The sequence below is a fragment of the Homalodisca vitripennis genome, chromosome 3 (assembly GCF_021130785.1).
Source record: "Homalodisca vitripennis isolate AUS2020 chromosome 3, UT_GWSS_2.1, whole genome shotgun sequence".
In the NCBI taxonomy this organism is placed as follows: Eukaryota; Metazoa; Arthropoda; class Insecta; order Hemiptera; family Cicadellidae; genus Homalodisca; species Homalodisca vitripennis.
Window position 1 is genome coordinate 189,416,428 of NC_060209.1, and position 17,629 is coordinate 189,434,056.

At 30.6% G+C, this 17,629-nt stretch overlaps 1 protein-coding gene and 1 long non-coding RNA gene across 10 annotated transcripts in view; both read left to right on the forward strand.

Moving 5' to 3' along the window:
- Positions 1-387: 387 nt before the first annotated feature.
- The window catches only part of LOC124357889 (troponin T), a 38,859-nt gene continuing 21,617 nt past the window's right edge, over positions 388-17,629 (forward strand). For 3 of the 9 annotated variants that reach the window (XM_046809980.1, XM_046809984.1, XM_046809985.1), the window contains exons 1-4: positions 390-491; positions 10,179-10,224; positions 11,951-11,968; positions 14,327-14,353. In XM_046809980.1, coding sequence (XP_046665936.1) covers positions 10,199-10,224; positions 11,951-11,968; positions 14,327-14,353 — 71 coding nt within the window. In that variant the 5' untranslated portion in view covers positions 390-491; positions 10,179-10,198. Of the gene's footprint in view, positions 492-530; positions 610-10,178; positions 10,225-11,950; positions 11,969-14,326; positions 14,354-17,629 lie in introns of those variants that run through there. The other 6 variants (XM_046809981.1, XM_046809986.1, XM_046809982.1 and 3 more) reach the window with 5 other exon arrangements.
- LOC124357890 lies at positions 14,364-17,563 on the forward strand. The gene is made up of 2 exons (XR_006922002.1): positions 14,364-15,976; positions 16,714-17,563. It is a non-coding gene; the product is annotated as an uncharacterized LOC124357890 (long non-coding RNA).

The window sequence follows — 17,629 nt, forward strand, 5'->3', positions numbered from 1 at the left end:
ATAACGATTACGAAACAATACGTTAGAGACCAGCCTATTAAGATGAATATTTAAACAAGTCTAGGTGTACCGAATCTAATAAACATCATTAGACAATTTCTCAACGAGAGCAACAAGTGTCACAGCACAGACGTTTGTAGGACGAGAGATGTAAACTGTGGGGGTGAAAGACCTAGCGGAGGCGTGACCAGGAGCACTTCAATATCACTGGATTGAATTATGGCACTCAAACAGGTAAATTATTTTCGACCAATATCAAACTGGACTGTTTTTTGAATAGATTTAAAAATTCCAAAATCATAACTATTAGGTAATTTTTTTTTTGTGTTTGGCAAGTGTAACCGATATGAGCCGATTGGAAAAATGTGAAAAATGAAATCTGAGCGGGCGGCGGTGGTGGAGGGGGAGCGGCTTGAGAGACCCGGTCCGTGGAGAAGCAGAGCCCGCCTGTTCCCTGCGGACCTCAGACGTCGCCGTCCCTATAGTTGGCAGTGAGTACAGAACTAGTGTGTCCGTGAAGTGCGCGAGTGGGCCTGAGCCACTGGGATATCGTATAGTGAGCTAGTGCAAGAGGAAGTGGTGAAAAGTTCGTGTGGATCGAAAACCGAGGTAAAAACTTCAGTTTTTGAATCATTCTCAATCCGACTGTAAGCATGATTGTAAGAATCAAGTTTTAGGCCACAGTTTAAAAAAAAGGTTGTTTCTCGTCAAACATCAGTAGTAAGAATTTGTTTTCTTTTCCAAAAGGAATGTATAACATACAATTCTTTAAGTACAAAGAAATATTTTTGAAAACGAGTTTACTCGCTTGGTACTAATACAATGGCACAGTAATTCAGGAATAAAAATTACTACTACACTAAAATACAATAATCCGATAAAATACTAAGTTAAAAATAACAGCAAATAAATCTTTCTGGTAGTTTCTCATGTACATAACCTATCAAAGATACATATAACTAGTAAGCTCAGTAACATATAAAACCAAGTTCAAGCTTAAGTTGAGAGTTACACTTCTAAGTAGAATTCCAATCAACGCTTGGAAAACAATTTCTGCAACGAAAAAGACTGCATGAAATGGGTATTTTTTACTAAGTCAATATTAATTGAACTATAGGTAAAATAACTCAAAAATGTACTTCTTTCGGACGTTTGAGTTGTGCCGTTTAAAACGTTCACTAAAACATTGCTTCGTTACCATCGAATTAGTATAAACTTGTGAATACAACACAGCAATAATCTTTTAGAAGTTATACTTCTTGTAAAAAGAATTCAATTGGGATGAATACACTTGTTCCTACCGCGTGAGACTTTTGAATTGAATCTCTTTACTTGAATTTGTCCACAAAATTTGTAAATTATGTTAATCTAAAAGATAGTTGTATTTTCACGTTTAGAGGCACCAAAAATGTACAAATTGAGAATTTTTCATGCTGAAGTTTTTACTTTGTTTTCTATTTACTAACATAATACTAGTTAATAAGAGAAACTAATTCCACATTAACTTTACACCACTTCCAATAATACTATGCTTAAAAAGTTTGTTTGCGTTATAAATTATTGTAGAAAATTGATCTCATTTCGTGTTGTTTGTTCTTAAGTAAATGTATAAAATAAGATATACGAAAACCCCAGAATCTCATTTTTTCTCAAAAGAATAATAATCTGATAAACGAAATTCAGTGTATGTTTTAATAGTTTTTGGACTGAATAGGTGCAATAACAACTAGATTTAAACGTTTTCTAATAAAAATATGATTCGAAATTAAAGATTCAAGTAGTAATATGAACAACAACTTCATGAAATAAGTATAATTATTGCTAATGATTATACGTTATAACACTTATACATATAAAGTGACTACGGTGGGAAGGGTAGATTCCATGTGAATGTTGATTCACATAAATGACATGTTGTTAGCTTATGACTTACTTGGTTAAGGGAGTATCGTAATTATTTATACTGTTTTTGTAGGATAAGAACAGAAATCCTACTTCATATCATATATTTAACTTTAATTATTTGTACGTAGTACTTAAACAAACGATGCAAATGTATTAATAGCATATGTGATATTTGTCGGAGGAATGCTATTATAGCATAAGCGATATCCCCATCCTTTAACTAAGTGAAACATTTACAACATAAGTGAATCATTGAGAACAAAAAAATCTTCTGTAAAACTATAAATGGTTTAAATCATAATATTATTTAATATGAGGATGCATATAACAGTTTTAGTCCAAAATGCGTTAAGGCATTTCAAATTAATAATAATATTAATTTATTTAAATTTTACTATTCAATCCTATGATTTTAAAAACATATGTACTACACTAAATATACCTTAAGTCGTATAATATTCAAAGTAAGATTAAACATGTAAATTTATTTTAAACCTATACTCTAAAAAATAGAAAAAGTCTCCAAACATTAGATTCGGATGAATACCATGTCTTCATAAATACCTTCAGGATCAAACCCCACTACATCTATCCCTTCTGGCATATACAAAAGAGATTTCACATGTATCTGTTATGTCGAAATGTCAAACTGAGCATGATTTATTAGTTTAGACGTCTAATCTAAACAATAATACTGTTGGGACAGTAACAGTCAAGGTTGGCATGTTAGTTTTAATCGTAACACTTTCGCATATTTAATAATGTCTTGTACGAAGCTTAGTGTGAATCGATTAGGAAATTTTATTGAACAATGGTTAATGAGACTCTAATTTTCAATTATATTTGAAAAAGAATCCCCTATTTTAAAAGAATGTAAAGGCTTAAAATAATATCCCACATACAATGAAATTAAAACAATACTAAACGATTAAGAAACGTTCTTTAAATTAATCAAAATTTAATTGTATTATTCTTACTTTACTATATATTTTTGGAATTGGGGTCAAATAAAAGAATTTAATACAGCAACTATTATATATTACTTGATTTCGAAATAATAAAAAAAGTTCGAACTCCGTAAAGAAAAGGATATCTTGATTGTTCAAACAAAAGAAAATTCTGTTTAAAGTTCCACGTTTTTTTTCTTTATCCGTTATCTTTATCTTTAGTTGTTAGCATGATAGACATTTAAAACAAACTTTGTGATACAGCATCTAAATCTACACAAAACATAAACGATTTTATGAAAAAATATTTTATTTTGTCTCCATTTTTAAAGTACTCCTTGAGGGCAAGCGAGAACTCAATTTGTTTAAATAACAACTCACATAACATAACCAATCCGCTTTAAGTCTTAGTACAAAACAGCTTATATATTTATTATCATACTGCACCTATAATGGTGTTTGGTTACACATTAAAGATGTTTACTTCTGCGGTCAATAATAAAACTCTAACACATAGGTTCATCAACACCAGAGACATTCTGATGTCAAGTACGAGTATAATTATCAGACGCAGTAGTACTACGGGTCGTCCAGAGGGTCATTCATGAAAATTCTTTTCTGAGCCCATTCAGACAAAAATGTTGCGAATTATTCACTGTATTGCCCAATTTGAAAATTCTCAGTAATATTGAACGTCAAATTTACTTAGACAAAGTTAGTCTTGTTTAATTTTGTGAAATGCCTCATTGTCAGTAATTATATTTTGAAAATTTCCGTTCGAACGGGTGATGTTTTCGTTAGTGAAATTAGCAAAAGGAAAAAAATGTCTACGTATTTAGTATTTTTGATTAAAGACTTCCAAATTACTTAATTGACAGGGATTATTAAAGAAGTTTTATTTACTTAAGTTTTTATTTTTTATATTTATAACGTTTTGTAATAAAGCAAACATAGACAAAAAACTGGATATTTTTCGACCATTCGTTTAAATAAAAGTACGTTAACAAATACTTCATAACTAACACAATCTGTAATAATATAATATGACTAACAAAACACTCTGAAATCGGGGTTAGATAACATTCTAGACTTACCTTGATAACCTGGTAATGTATAGAAATAAAAAGAAAGTAGATATTTACCCAATAAAAGCAAATCACATGATTTCACAAAACATGTAGATACGAAAAATGTAAAATAAAAATACCCTCTAACCCAATGTTCTCTTGTGAATTTAACAATTAATAAGCTGGAAAACAGAATAAAATAGTCAACGATTATTTAGAGTATTAATCATTTTATTAATTAATTATACTAGGTATTATTAATATTAGGTAATCCCTCACTCTTCCAAACAAGATTAGTTAAAGCAGATTGTAAGTGAAAATTAAAATGCAAGCAAATCCCTGCTACAGAAATCACAAGAGACTCCCAAGTTAATTAGCTTAATCCTGCAGCACAGGGATTTTCTGCTCACTGTAATCACAAAGCTTGGACCAAACTTCTGGCGTAACTTAAGTAAATAAAACTTCTTTAATAATCCCTGTCAATTAAGTAATTTGGAAGTCTTTAATCAAAAAATACTAAAGACGTAGACATTTTTTATTCAGAAATAAGACCTCGTGGTAGAATTACTTTCTTGAACGTTAAATGGAAAGAGATAATTAGTAACATTCCTTGATTTGAATTTCACAATTAAAAAAAAATTACCAACAAAATAATTAATTAAAGCTCACCACTAGAGCTAATAATATAACTTTATTATGCGAAATTGCCAAATTCCCACAATTCTTTGATACTTTCCACATGGAAATATTTATTTTAAAAATATTTCAGAAAAGTGAAAACTACAATAATAAACACAATTTTTGAAAGTGGTTTCATATAATTACCTAATCATGAATTGAGGTGAAACCTCAGTAATTTTTTAACTATGTGACAATACTAGAAAGAACACTATTGAATTCTACTATGATTGACATTAAACTACAGTTAATAGAATCATAATAGACCTGCGAAGTTGTGTATTATAATTATGAATACACGATTATATATATGAAAATACATTGTTATGCCTTATAAACACAATATTTGTTTACTTTCTTTTTATTTCTATACAGTACCAAGTTATCAAGGTAACTCTAGAATGTTTTCTAACCCTGATTTCAGAGTGTTTTGTTAGTTAGTTATATTATTACAGATTGGGTTAGTTATAAAGTATTTGTTAACGTACTAGGTAACTTTTAATAAACGTTTGTTCAAAAAATATTCACTTTTTTGTCTATGTTTTGCTTTACTACAAAAACGTTACTATTCTAAAATCCCTTTTGCTAATTTCACTAACGAAAACATCACCCGTTCGAACGGAAATATTCAAAATATAATTACTGACAATGAGGCATTTCACAAAATTAAACAAGACTAACTTTGTCTAATAAATTTGACGTTCAATATTACTGAGAATTTTTAAATTGGGCAATACAGTGAATAATTCGCAACATTTTTGTCTGAATTGGCTCAATGAAGAATATTTATGAATGACCCTCTGGACGACCCGTAGTACTACTGCGTCTGTTAATTATACTCGTACTTGACATCAGAATGTCTCTGGTGTTGATGAACCTATGTTAGAGTTTTATTATTGACCGCAGAAGTAAACATCTTTAATTTGTAACCAAACACCATTATTGGTGCAGTTTGATAAGAAATATATACGCTGCTTTGTACTAAGACATTAAGCGGATTGGTTATGTTATGTGAGTTGTTATTTTTTTAAATTGAGTTCTCCCTCGCCCTCAAGGAGTACTTTAAAAATGGAGGTAAAATAAAATATTTTTTCATAAAATCGTTTATGTTATTTATAGATATAGATGCTGTATGACAAAGTTTGTGTTAAATGTCTATCAAGCTAACAACTAAAGATAAAGATAACGGATAAAGAAAAACATATGGAACCTTAAACAGAATTTTCTTTTGTTTGAACAATCAAGATATCCTTTTCTTTAGGGAGTTCGAACTTTTTTATTATTTCGAAATCAAGTAATATATAATAGTTGCTGCATTAAATTCTTTTATTTGACCCCAATTCCAAAAATATATAGTAAAATAAGAATAATACAATTAAATATTGATTAATTTAAAGAACGTTTCTTAACCGTTTAATATTACTTTAATTTCATTGTAATATGGGCTATTATTTTAAGCCTTTACATTCTTTTAAAATTTGTGATTCTTTTTCAAATATAATTGAAAATTAGACTCTCATTAACCGTTGTTCATTAAAATTTCCTAATCGATTCACACTAAGCTTCGTACAAGACATTATTAAATTTGCGAAAGTGTTACGATAAAACTAACATGCCAACCTTGACTGTTACTGTCCCAACAGTATTGTTTAGATTAGACGTCTAAACTAATATATCATGCTCAGTTTGACATTTCGACATAACAGATACATGTGAAATCTCTTTTGTATATGCCAGAAGGGACAGATTTAGTGGGATTTGATCCTGTAGTTGCTGTATGGAATTCTTTTATTTGTTCCCTATTCAAAAAATATATAATAAAATAAGGATAATACAATTATTTTTATTACTATTATTTTAAGCCTTTACATTCATTTAAAATTTTGTGATTTTCTTTTTCGAATATAATTGAAAATTAGACTCTCATTATTAACCATTGTAATAAAATTTCCTAATCGATTCAGACTAAGCTTCGTACAAGACATTATTTAAATATCCGAAAGTGTTACGTTTACACTAACATGCGAACCTTGACTGTTACTGTCCCAACAGTAATATTGTTTAGATTAGACGTCTAAACTAATAAATCATGCTCAGTTTGACATTTCGACATAACAGATACACGTGAAATCTCTTTTGTATATGCCAGAAGGGACAGATTTAGTGGGATTTGATCCTGAAAGTATTTATGAAGACATGGTATTCATCCGAATCTAATCTTTGGAAACTTTATGAAATGTTTTTTAAACCGTTTCAATACATTTTTTGAATATACTATGTCTTCAATTCTATGTTTCCCGAATATCTAGCAAATTAATACTGGTCACGATTTCTAGATTTTTGTACGAATTGGATTTTTTTCCCCTGTCTTTATAACGAGAGGTGTAAGTTTAAAGGATATCTTCCTTGTTCCAAAGAGTGCGGTGTGGTCTTTGTTGTTGCAATTTGTAATCAATCTTAAGATAAAAAAAATGAAGATTAAGTAGGTACTTGATATAGACTAAACCCCTATTTCAGAGTTACCCGTTATTTTTTTACATTTAATACAATTTTAAACAGACCTGAGTGATTTTCATAAGCAGGAATCAGCTTTTTTTAATTCAGAGGATTTTTTTAACATGGAAATTCAAGTTCAGAACTCATATTGTATTCATAAATCCTTTGGAGAAAAGATTACTTCAACTTTTGACGCTGAAAGAATTTTTTGCAAGGAGTACTTAAACAACTTCGCCTAAAGTATAAATCTCAACAAACACAATTCTGGGCGAATTTTCTCACAATACCGATTAACATAAACGCTTTGGGACCTACATTCAGCAGTTTTATTTTTTTTCTTTTTTAATCTCAAGCATTTTATTTTTGTTTACATTACATTTTTGTTGCCAGAAAATCCGCAAGGAGAAAAATAATAATAAAGTATTAACAAATTGAGACTCTTTCAGACAATAATTTCGTTGTTAAAATACTTTAAATGAAAAATGAAACTTGTTTAGTAGATAACTTGTACGGATATTTCGATCAATGATAGGTATCAGTGAAGCCTGTCCTATGAGCCGATAATGCAACATATTTCCATTATGTACGTCTGCCAACACGAAAAATCAAAACCGAATTGAGTCAAACTTGAAAATTTGCATTGTATTTAGAGAAAACTATTAGGAAGCGTGGTATTGCGTAGCTGTAATGTAGTAAAAGCACATTAATACAACACCATAATACAGTTTACACAGACCAAACAGAGAAATGTTGACGCGAGTTGCTCTATTTTTGGCAGACATCGTCTTAAGTGACGACCGAAATATCGCTGGACTCGACCCAGTGCACTTTGTACAACAACGCTCTGATTGGTCGACAAAGTTATTAATTGAATCGGCCGAACTATTATGGTCATTAATTGACCTGTATCTAAGCGCAGCACAACACTCATTCTTGGCGGCGGGTAAGATTAATGTTTATCATCTGTTTCTAAGCACGCAAAATATGCATTACATTAATTGAATCCCATTTTAGAACCCAGTTTAGAATGTTAGTATCGTTTGGTCATCATAAACATGCCATACTGCAAATTAATAACAACTTTGATAATGCGTAGAAAATGCAATATTCCTAAGTTTAAAAATTAATTTTACCAATACAACTTGAATAGTATAAGAAAAATCAAAGATTTTAAAGTTTTCTATAAACAAATGTTCAGATACTATTTTAAAGTAATGGACAAATTTAACTATGATTCCTGTAAAGTAGAGTATCAAAACAAGTTCTTCAAATATTGAGTATGATCCAAACCGGTAGTAATGAGCTACACTAATAAATACTAAACGTTCATGAATTGGACATTTGGCACAACCAACTGATATTACAGATAACAGCGATAGAAAAAATGTAACAAACGAACAGGGTTCATTTAGCTGTTGTTGTTTGTCTATAAATCGTATAAGATTTATCTGTTACGTATGTAGAAATTATTTATTATTCCATTAGAGAATTATGTATGTCATATCTATGAATTAAAACGGAGGAATGTTCTATTTTTCTCAAAGTCCTATTTTCCGCTGTATGTTATTTGTTCATTAATGTTAGTTTGTAATGAATACAAAGTTGCAGTTTCTTTCTTAACAGTTTAATCGTGTTTCAAATTTTGAACATCATGGGTTAACTTTACGAACTTACTATCTGAATAAGATGATAGCCAATGTGGTCGGATGTTGAAAGTATTGATAAAATATGCAAAACTTTATGAATTTGAAGGTTATCTTTGGCCCGAAACATATAAGATAAGAAGGCTCCAGTAAGAGATAGTAGATAAATAGATAACCTCAATTTCCAGTTATCTACTGCACAGTCTCTATCTAGTAAACATTGGTCTTAAATGATTTAATCTTATCGAGATAAAGCAAGATAAAGGTACAAGGTTGATAAAAAAAAACTCAAAACTGAATGTTATACATCTTTTGTGCAATTCAAGAAAACTATTCTTCTTTATTATACATTGCGAACTACAAACATGGTTTTCATTAGTAGACAATGTACTTAATCAAAAGTGTTTTCTATTTTGTATAGAGTTTTATTTTCTCAGCTGTCAAAAGGTCTGAATATATGTCAATTGGTTTAATAGTACAAATTTCATTCTTTGGCCACGCAGTTTTAAATCAAATATATTTCTCAAGCTAGACTAGACACAGCAGAATGGGTGAATTAAGGACACAAACTAATAATCTTATTTTTCCCTTGTGCAACTCATAAGTTATAATATGCGAAAATAACTGGTAAAGTATTAATTAAGAAAGAAAATAAATAAATTCTTCCATACCCTGAAGGTAACAATAGAAATGAATAGACAGAAGTATAAATACATAGAGGTAGCGCACATAATTAATCGAACATTTTTTTGCAATTACGTAATGATTACTCTAACAATACTAATTAAGTTCACTTTTCATATGAAATAACAAGAAACTACTGCAAATGTATTATTAAAAAAAAAACATACTTTAACATATTTAAACTAAAACAGTAAAATCGCTGAATAAGACTATATAAATGGAGAAGAATAGTGAAGAGAGGTTATTGAATAGAGTAGGTAAAAAGTAAAGTTAAACTCAAAATCACGTAATTTCATATTAATGAGCAACAACGCAGGGGTTACTTTTATTTACTTTGAAATTACCTTTAATTGAATTATAATAACTTATATATAATAAACTTCTTTAGACGATGCAACGTGACTTGGGCTTAGCGCACTTTTAGTTTTAGTGGAAATCGTTCATTATAGTATTAAGTTAATAATATAATTATTTATTTTTTACCACTCTTATGTTTGCACACTTTTTAAATATTGGTTAGTAAGGTACTTTTTCTCTACAACTGTATACGGGGTTTTCAATGTATTGAACATCATTAGATCTTATAGAATTTGTTTAACAAATTGAATTCATCTTCCAATACTTTCATAGGCAAACTTTTAAAATTGAATTGAACTAACAATTATGGTAATTATTGTTAGAGATAGATTTAGCACGCGTATTAAGATAATAAAATGCTATTTATGGGAATAACAGGTTAACTCCGATATCTGTTTCAGCCTTCCTCTAACCTTGAACAATGTCGGACGAAGAGGACGTATACTCGTAAGTCTACTTATTAAAAATTTTAGAGTTTGGAAAATCATACATGCTTAAAACCAGCGAAAAAAATATTAAAACTCTTTACAGCCAAACAATTCAAGGCTAAAACGTTTCAGATCTAACTCATTGCTATTTTTAAATATAATTTCTCAGTAATTGTTGTCCATCTTATGTTGTCACGCAACATTTTAACTTAATCAACTTACTTAATCAAGAATTTCAAGTCACTGTTTTTTATCAAATCTTGAAAACATTTGTTTAATCATGCAAATATCTAAAGAAACACAAAAGGGTGTGCAGTTAAATTTAAAATTACCATTACAACCATTAAAAGGGACTTCTGTGTAACTGAAGTTTATAAAGAAAAATCCAAATACTTTGTGCAAGTTTTACCAGAGTAATATTATCCAAGAAATATCTGACCAAAAGTAACTACTAGTATTACTTACAGTCGAGTTCAGTTTTAAAACCCGAGAATTCTGGTTGTTTGGTAGAGAAATTATTGCAATATATTACCATATAAAGTCTGCGTATTTTTATTGGTTCCACCAAATATAATTTGGGCAAATGTTATTTTAGTTAAATTAGTGTTAAAAATAACATAGCGACTCTTTAAGTTAATGCTTTTCGCTTTTATTCCGCAGCTTAATTCTACCTATTGCTAATTTTTTTATCAATAACAAAGCTTTAACTAAAAGGCAAAACTACTGCATGGCACTTTCTTTTCCTCTTGAATTAATAAAAATTCGAGTCCAAACTAATAATACTGCCGCAACAATGTGTTTATGATTAGTGTAGACTTGCATTCACGTCAGGATATTCAGTTTGACATACCCAAAAAACCGGACATCCTAGCAGCAACTATGTTTATTTCTTAACTCTAACAAATGTACAGTTAGGACTACTCTTGGATTTAAAAGTATAAAGACACAAGTTAGTTTGGACGTTAAATATTAATTAAACTTTTATTAACCTAACCAAGATGTCAATCTCAAAGCAAGGTTTTATCTAGCATTCAGAATTAATTAAAATGGAGGAAAAAAATTATAAATGCACTATTTTATCGGTTGTAAAATATAACAAAAAGAGGCTTAACAAGAATTACCAAAGTGTAGAAAGCCTTGAGTGAATGAGACAGAGTACATGGTGTTTGACTTGTACATGTAAATATGTCCATTACACGTCATGTATTACGCTTGATAGAAGTGTTGTCTTTCATTTGTCGTCTTGTAAAAAATTTTGCACTACTGTAAAAAAATATACATAATAACATTTGTTTCGATTTGCCTGTTCAAACTGCATGAACCTTTCCAAATGTTATGTCCTTATTATATATATTTTTACTTTTTATTGATTTTCCACGTTTTTTACTACTTTCAATTTTTAAGGCATAGTTTCACTTTTAGTTTCAAATGTTACTCCTGAGATATTGTTTTCGCTTCTTATTTTCCTGCTTCTGCCTCCTCGCTTCTATAATTTTCCTGCTGATGCACCTTCTTCTTTGTAAGTATGTTTTTAAATTGTTCTAATCTTAGAATAATTTTCTTCTTTTTAATTTAGTTGCTAGACAAAATAGGCACACTATATTTTGATGCAAATAAACAATAAGTAAATAAAATTGAATTCAATTTGTTTAATTTTTAGATTAAATTTATTTTATTTTTATTGCAGTAGTAAGGCCTGTGTTCTATTAATGTTGGTTATTAATAAAAACTATCTTCTTTTTCAGTGATTCTGAGGAGGAGACGTAAGTATTATGTTTATAAAACAGAGATATCTTCTTATTTTATATTTAGAATATATTTTACATGAAAATACTACATTCGTTAATATCATTACCTATATATTATTTGTATTTGTCTAAAAAATTAAGTATTATAATAGATTAATAAATAATCTTTATTTATAAATATTTAAGAAAACAACAAGTAGAAGATACCAGTACAATACAATATAATATTATTTTATTTATTAACAGATTAATATTTTTAATAATATCGTAATATTTACACTAATTCTTGAGACATTCGTTAAATAGCTATTAAGACTTAGTTTAAGAAACCTGAAAATTGTCAAAATGTTTGACATCATTTTCAAATGTTTCATGTCAAACATTTTGACAATTACCTAAATCCTTACTCCTTACCTTACACGTTGTTCGGAATTAACTATTTAAATATCTGAAGGTATTATTTATTTCAGTACTTCACAATTCACTCAACACAACTAGAGTTTACCAATAATTCCGAATTGATTAGATTAACAAACATTACAAGATAACAAAAGCATTTGCAACAAATAACAAAACATAACCACGTATCATTGGAACTTTAGTTGGTACAATTTTTATTTGCAGAATGCCCACGGACAAGTAGAAAGTTTAAGATTGGAAGTCATTAACTAGTCGACATTAACATCTCTGGGAGTTTACATTACATAAGTAAATAATATGAAGTAACAAGACTCATATATCATATTCACATACTCACCAAATGATTGTCACAAGTCAAAGCTTATTAAATTTAAAATTTTTTCTTACAAACTGAACCCACGTAAAAGTCATTATTTACAACTCACAACTTTTATTCACACAAACATTTATCCACCTTAACTTTTATATACACGCAGATAACGTGGCATTTAAGTGTTTTGTTTGTAAAAATGTTTATCCCATAACATAATTTGTAAATGACTTCGATCATTTTAATTGTTGGGGTATATGAATACAACTAATTTCAAGATAGCTCTGCGCATTTTCGTTCAGATTTTTTACTTATTTAAACAGTTTTTTAATCCACAAATATTATTAATTTAAGATCTTACCAAATTAAAATATTAATAAATCCTACAACTGTGTAAAAATTAAATACACGAGTATACTTGTTGGTGGTTTGAAATATATAACTTATTCCCCACTTCCCATTTTTACTGTACACCAGTATTGTATTTTAATGTGGTTCTGTTTATAGGAAGTAAGTTAAAGGCGAATACTGCTGTGGGACAGGCTGGTATTTCGCAAGTAACCAAACTGGCCAAGCTAACAACCAAGCTAACATAACGCTTAACTCACTGCTTGCAAGTTGCTTGGGACAGATCTTGCTTAGTAGTGAGTACCATTAGTTACCTCATGTTGGAAGATATGGTAGACGTGCAAACTCGAGTTTCCACCGCAGTAGCGAGTTTTATCCACAAAATACTCAAAGATAAAAGTAACGCAAGAAGTAGTTTTTAAATATAAATTGTTGCTGCAGGGTACATTAATTTAATAAAACGCGATGCGAAAAAATAAGCAAAACAATTAGAATAACTACAGACCAATAGTTTATTTAGCTCCTTTTTCAAAATCCGTCATTGTTTTTTAGTACTACTTTAAAATCTAAATAGATATTTCGATTTGTCTATAGGTATATTCATAGCAGAAACAATAACACTATTTAAAATGCTGGAATTCGGATTAATTAAAACATAATACTTCTAATAGGAAGATATTTTACAATTCTGTCGATCACTGTCGATTTTTTTTGTTGCTAGTGATTTGTTACAAACCACTATCTTCCAACATTCAAATTAGAATACAGTGTGTAACAAATATCTTTTACTAGAAAGTAGATAGATGTCGTTTCTTTCCTATTTTAAAATACTTTTACTGACTAAAAATATAGAGTAGGAAAATAATGAAACAACGATTTTGTTTTTTACATATTGTGGCGTTTTTCAAACGTTTTTAACAACAGGTTTTCTAGTCAAATAGTGTTTTAGACAATAACATGAAATAATTAGATTTTGTTTTTTTTTAATATTTTGATAGTTTAGTTCAATTGGATTTAAAATCTGTGATTTTTGAAAATATTATACTATTATAATCACAATTTTATATAGTTATTTATAACCATTGTATGTAAATTTAATTAAAATTGATGAATATTAAATTATATTTTAATTTAGAATGTTCAGGTTTTAAAGATAAGAAAATGTGTGTTCATAAATAACTGAACATCCCTGATAGAAAATTAGTTTTTATATTTTTATGTACCGCAATGATGTATGTATATTACTTTATTAATATATGTTTTGTTTTTCTTTTTCCCCTTGATTTGCGACGCAGGGCGCCAGAGCCTCCTCCAAAGAAAGAGTAAGTCATCGGGTTTTTAAATTTTTACACCATTTTTATCTTTTTTTGTTTTGAACCATCAGCCCTTGGCCAATCTTCCCAGATACGTATCATCGGTATAATTTCTTAACTACGATCATATAATAAATCTCATATTATACTTATTCATTACGTTCACAAAAAGTTAAACCTTGTGGTTTTAAAAATAGTATATTTTTATTTTTTACATTGTTTTAAATTCTAACTGAATAACAATTCTGAAATTGATTAATACGGGAGGTTGGCCAATTCGAAACCACATACCAGTCTCATACATGTTGACATACGAAGTCAACTGAACAGTACTAATTCGTATTTTTATATCTGGTTTCACTGGGCTGATGTTTTGTATCGTTTTGGAGCTATTAATACTTTTTACGCTTTTTTGCTATTTTAAGATGTTTTTGTGACAGTTAATTTAACTTTGCGATAAGTTGCTTCTTCATATTATGTTCATCATAGGTGTGCAGTCCAGTACCTATTTATGTACAATGTTATTAGAGAGTACGTGGTGTGGTAACCTGCTACAAAGTTAGAAAACACCATTAGTTAGTTAGGTTTATTAGTCAATAGCCTATATGACTGACTAGTACAGTATTGTCTACATATATTACATGACACTACATTAAACATTAATTTGTAAACTAGGCTTATCAGTATACTGGTCGCTTTAGGATATTGCCACACATGTACTTTCATTCATTTACGAATTAGTGTGACAGATACAATTGAAAATAATAAAGAGAAACAAAGATGCACAACTAATCCCAAAAAAGCAAACGAAACACATCGTAAATTAGCTTCTTTGTCGCAAAATGGCTGTTTGGCGTGAAATCTTTTGATGTACCCGAGAGCGTACAGTCTTCTTGAAAACGCACAGTTTTTTGTGACTATTCTATCAATGTAATTAAAAGCGTTCAGCATTCAGTATGCCAATGCCTGAAAACGTACAATCTGTTTGGTGATCAGGTCACAAGCATGCCTGATTACGTACAGTCTGCTTGGCTTCCAGACTACTAGCTTACCTGAAAACGTACAATCTGTTTGGTGATCAGGTCACAAGCAAAACACATCGTAAATTAGCTTCTTTGTCGGAAAATCCGGGGCTGCTTGGCGTGAAATCTTTTGATGTACCCGAGAGCGTAGTCTTCTTGAAAACGCAGTTTTTTGTGACTATTCTATCAATGTAATTAAAAGCGTATTCTCTGATTGGCATTCAGGATGCCAATGCCTGAAAACGTACAATCTGTTTGGTGATCAGATTACAAGCATGCCTGATTACGTACAGTCTGCTTGGCTTCCAGACTACTAGCTTACCTGAAAACGTACAATCTGTTTGGTGATCAGGTTACAAGCATGCCTGATTACGTACAGTCTGCTTGGCTTCCAGACTACTAGCTTACCTGAAAACGTACAATCTGTTTGGTGATCAGGTTACAAGCATGCCTGATTATGTACAGTCTGCTTGGCTTCCAGACTACTAGCTTACCTGACAACGTACAATCTGTTTGGTGATCAGGTCACAAGCATGCCTGATTACGTACAGTCTGCTTGGCTTCCAGACTACTAGCTTACCTGAAAACGTACAATCTGTTTGGTGATCAGGTCAGTGATCAGGTCACAAGCAAAACACATCGTAAATTAGCTTCTTTGTCGGAAAATCCGGGGCTGCTTGGCGTGAAATCTTTTGATGTACCCGAGAGCGTAGTCTTCTTGAAAACGCAGTTTTTTGTGACTATTCTATCAATGTAATTAAAAGCGTATTCTCTGATTGGCATTCAGGATGCCAATGCCTGAAAAACGTACAATCTGTTTCGTGATCAGATTACAAGCATGCCTGATTACGTACAGTCTGCTTGGCTTCCAGACTACTAGCGTACCTGAAAACGTACAATCTGTTTGGTGATCAGGTTATAAGCATGCCTGATTACGTACAGTCTGCTTGGCGTCCAGACTACCATAATACCTGAAAACGTACAATTTGTTTGGTGGTCAGGTTACAAGCATGCCTGATAATGTACAGTCTGCTTGGCTTCCAGACTACTAGCTTACCTGACAACGTACAATCTGTTTGGTGATCAGGTCACAAGCATGCCTGATTACGTACAGTCTGCTTGGCTTCCGGACTACTAGCTTACCTGACAACGTACAATCTGTTTGGTGATCAGGTCACAAGCATGCCTGATTACGTACAGTCTGCTTGGCTTCCAGACTACTAGCTTACCTGAAAAACGTACAATCTGTTTGGTGATTAGGTCACAAGCATGCCTTACTACGTACAGTCTGCTTGGCTTCCAGATTACTAGCTTACCTGAAAAACGTACAATCTGTTTGGTGATCAGGTTACAAGCATGCCTGATTACGTACAGTCTGCTTGGATTCCAGACGACTAGCTTACCTGAAAACGTATAATCTGTTTGGTGATCAGGTTACAAGCATGCCTGATTACGTACAGTCTGCTTGGCTTCCAGACTACCAGGATACCTGAAAACGTACAATCAGTTTGACGATCAGGTAAACATCTGAAAGAACTAATTAACGTCAAATCATTCGGCAAACATGCTGACCGCTGATGGCAATCAGATGAGATAAACAATTCATCTGATTCCCAAAAGTAAGTATCTAGAATGGGTTATTGCCAATTAAAATGAACAGAAAGTTCTAAAAAATAACTTTTACCAACTGGACATAATTTTTATTCATTTCGGCTTTAAAAAGTAGTTGACCACAACTCGTAGTGGTCAACTTCAGCGTACTTCAGCGAACACAAACGTATTGTCTGCGAGATTGTAGGCAAATTTGACTATTGGGAGTAACATATACAATTAAATGTAAACTCATTGAGGGATCAAAACCCGCGATGTCATCAGAAATAAATGTTAGAGGAGTAATTTGGTACTAAAAAATTATGACATCAAAATAGTTGTATTACTTTTACAACTGATACTGCGGTTATTTAATTATCCATTATAGAATTCTCACTCACCATCCCTCATAGATGTTCCGGCTATTAGACCAAGCCATTCAATATCTTTTCCACAAATTCCTTTCTAATATGATCGGACAATTCTATATTGATATTTCAAAGAATATCTATATCTTATATCTATATCTACATCTTATCTTTGACGAAGTTTAGTGACTATGAAAACTACCTTTTAAAATTACAGTAGTATGACAATTTCATTTTAATTTATTTGTAATCATATCATGTAAAATAATCATATATATATATTACACTTTTAAGATTTATACACT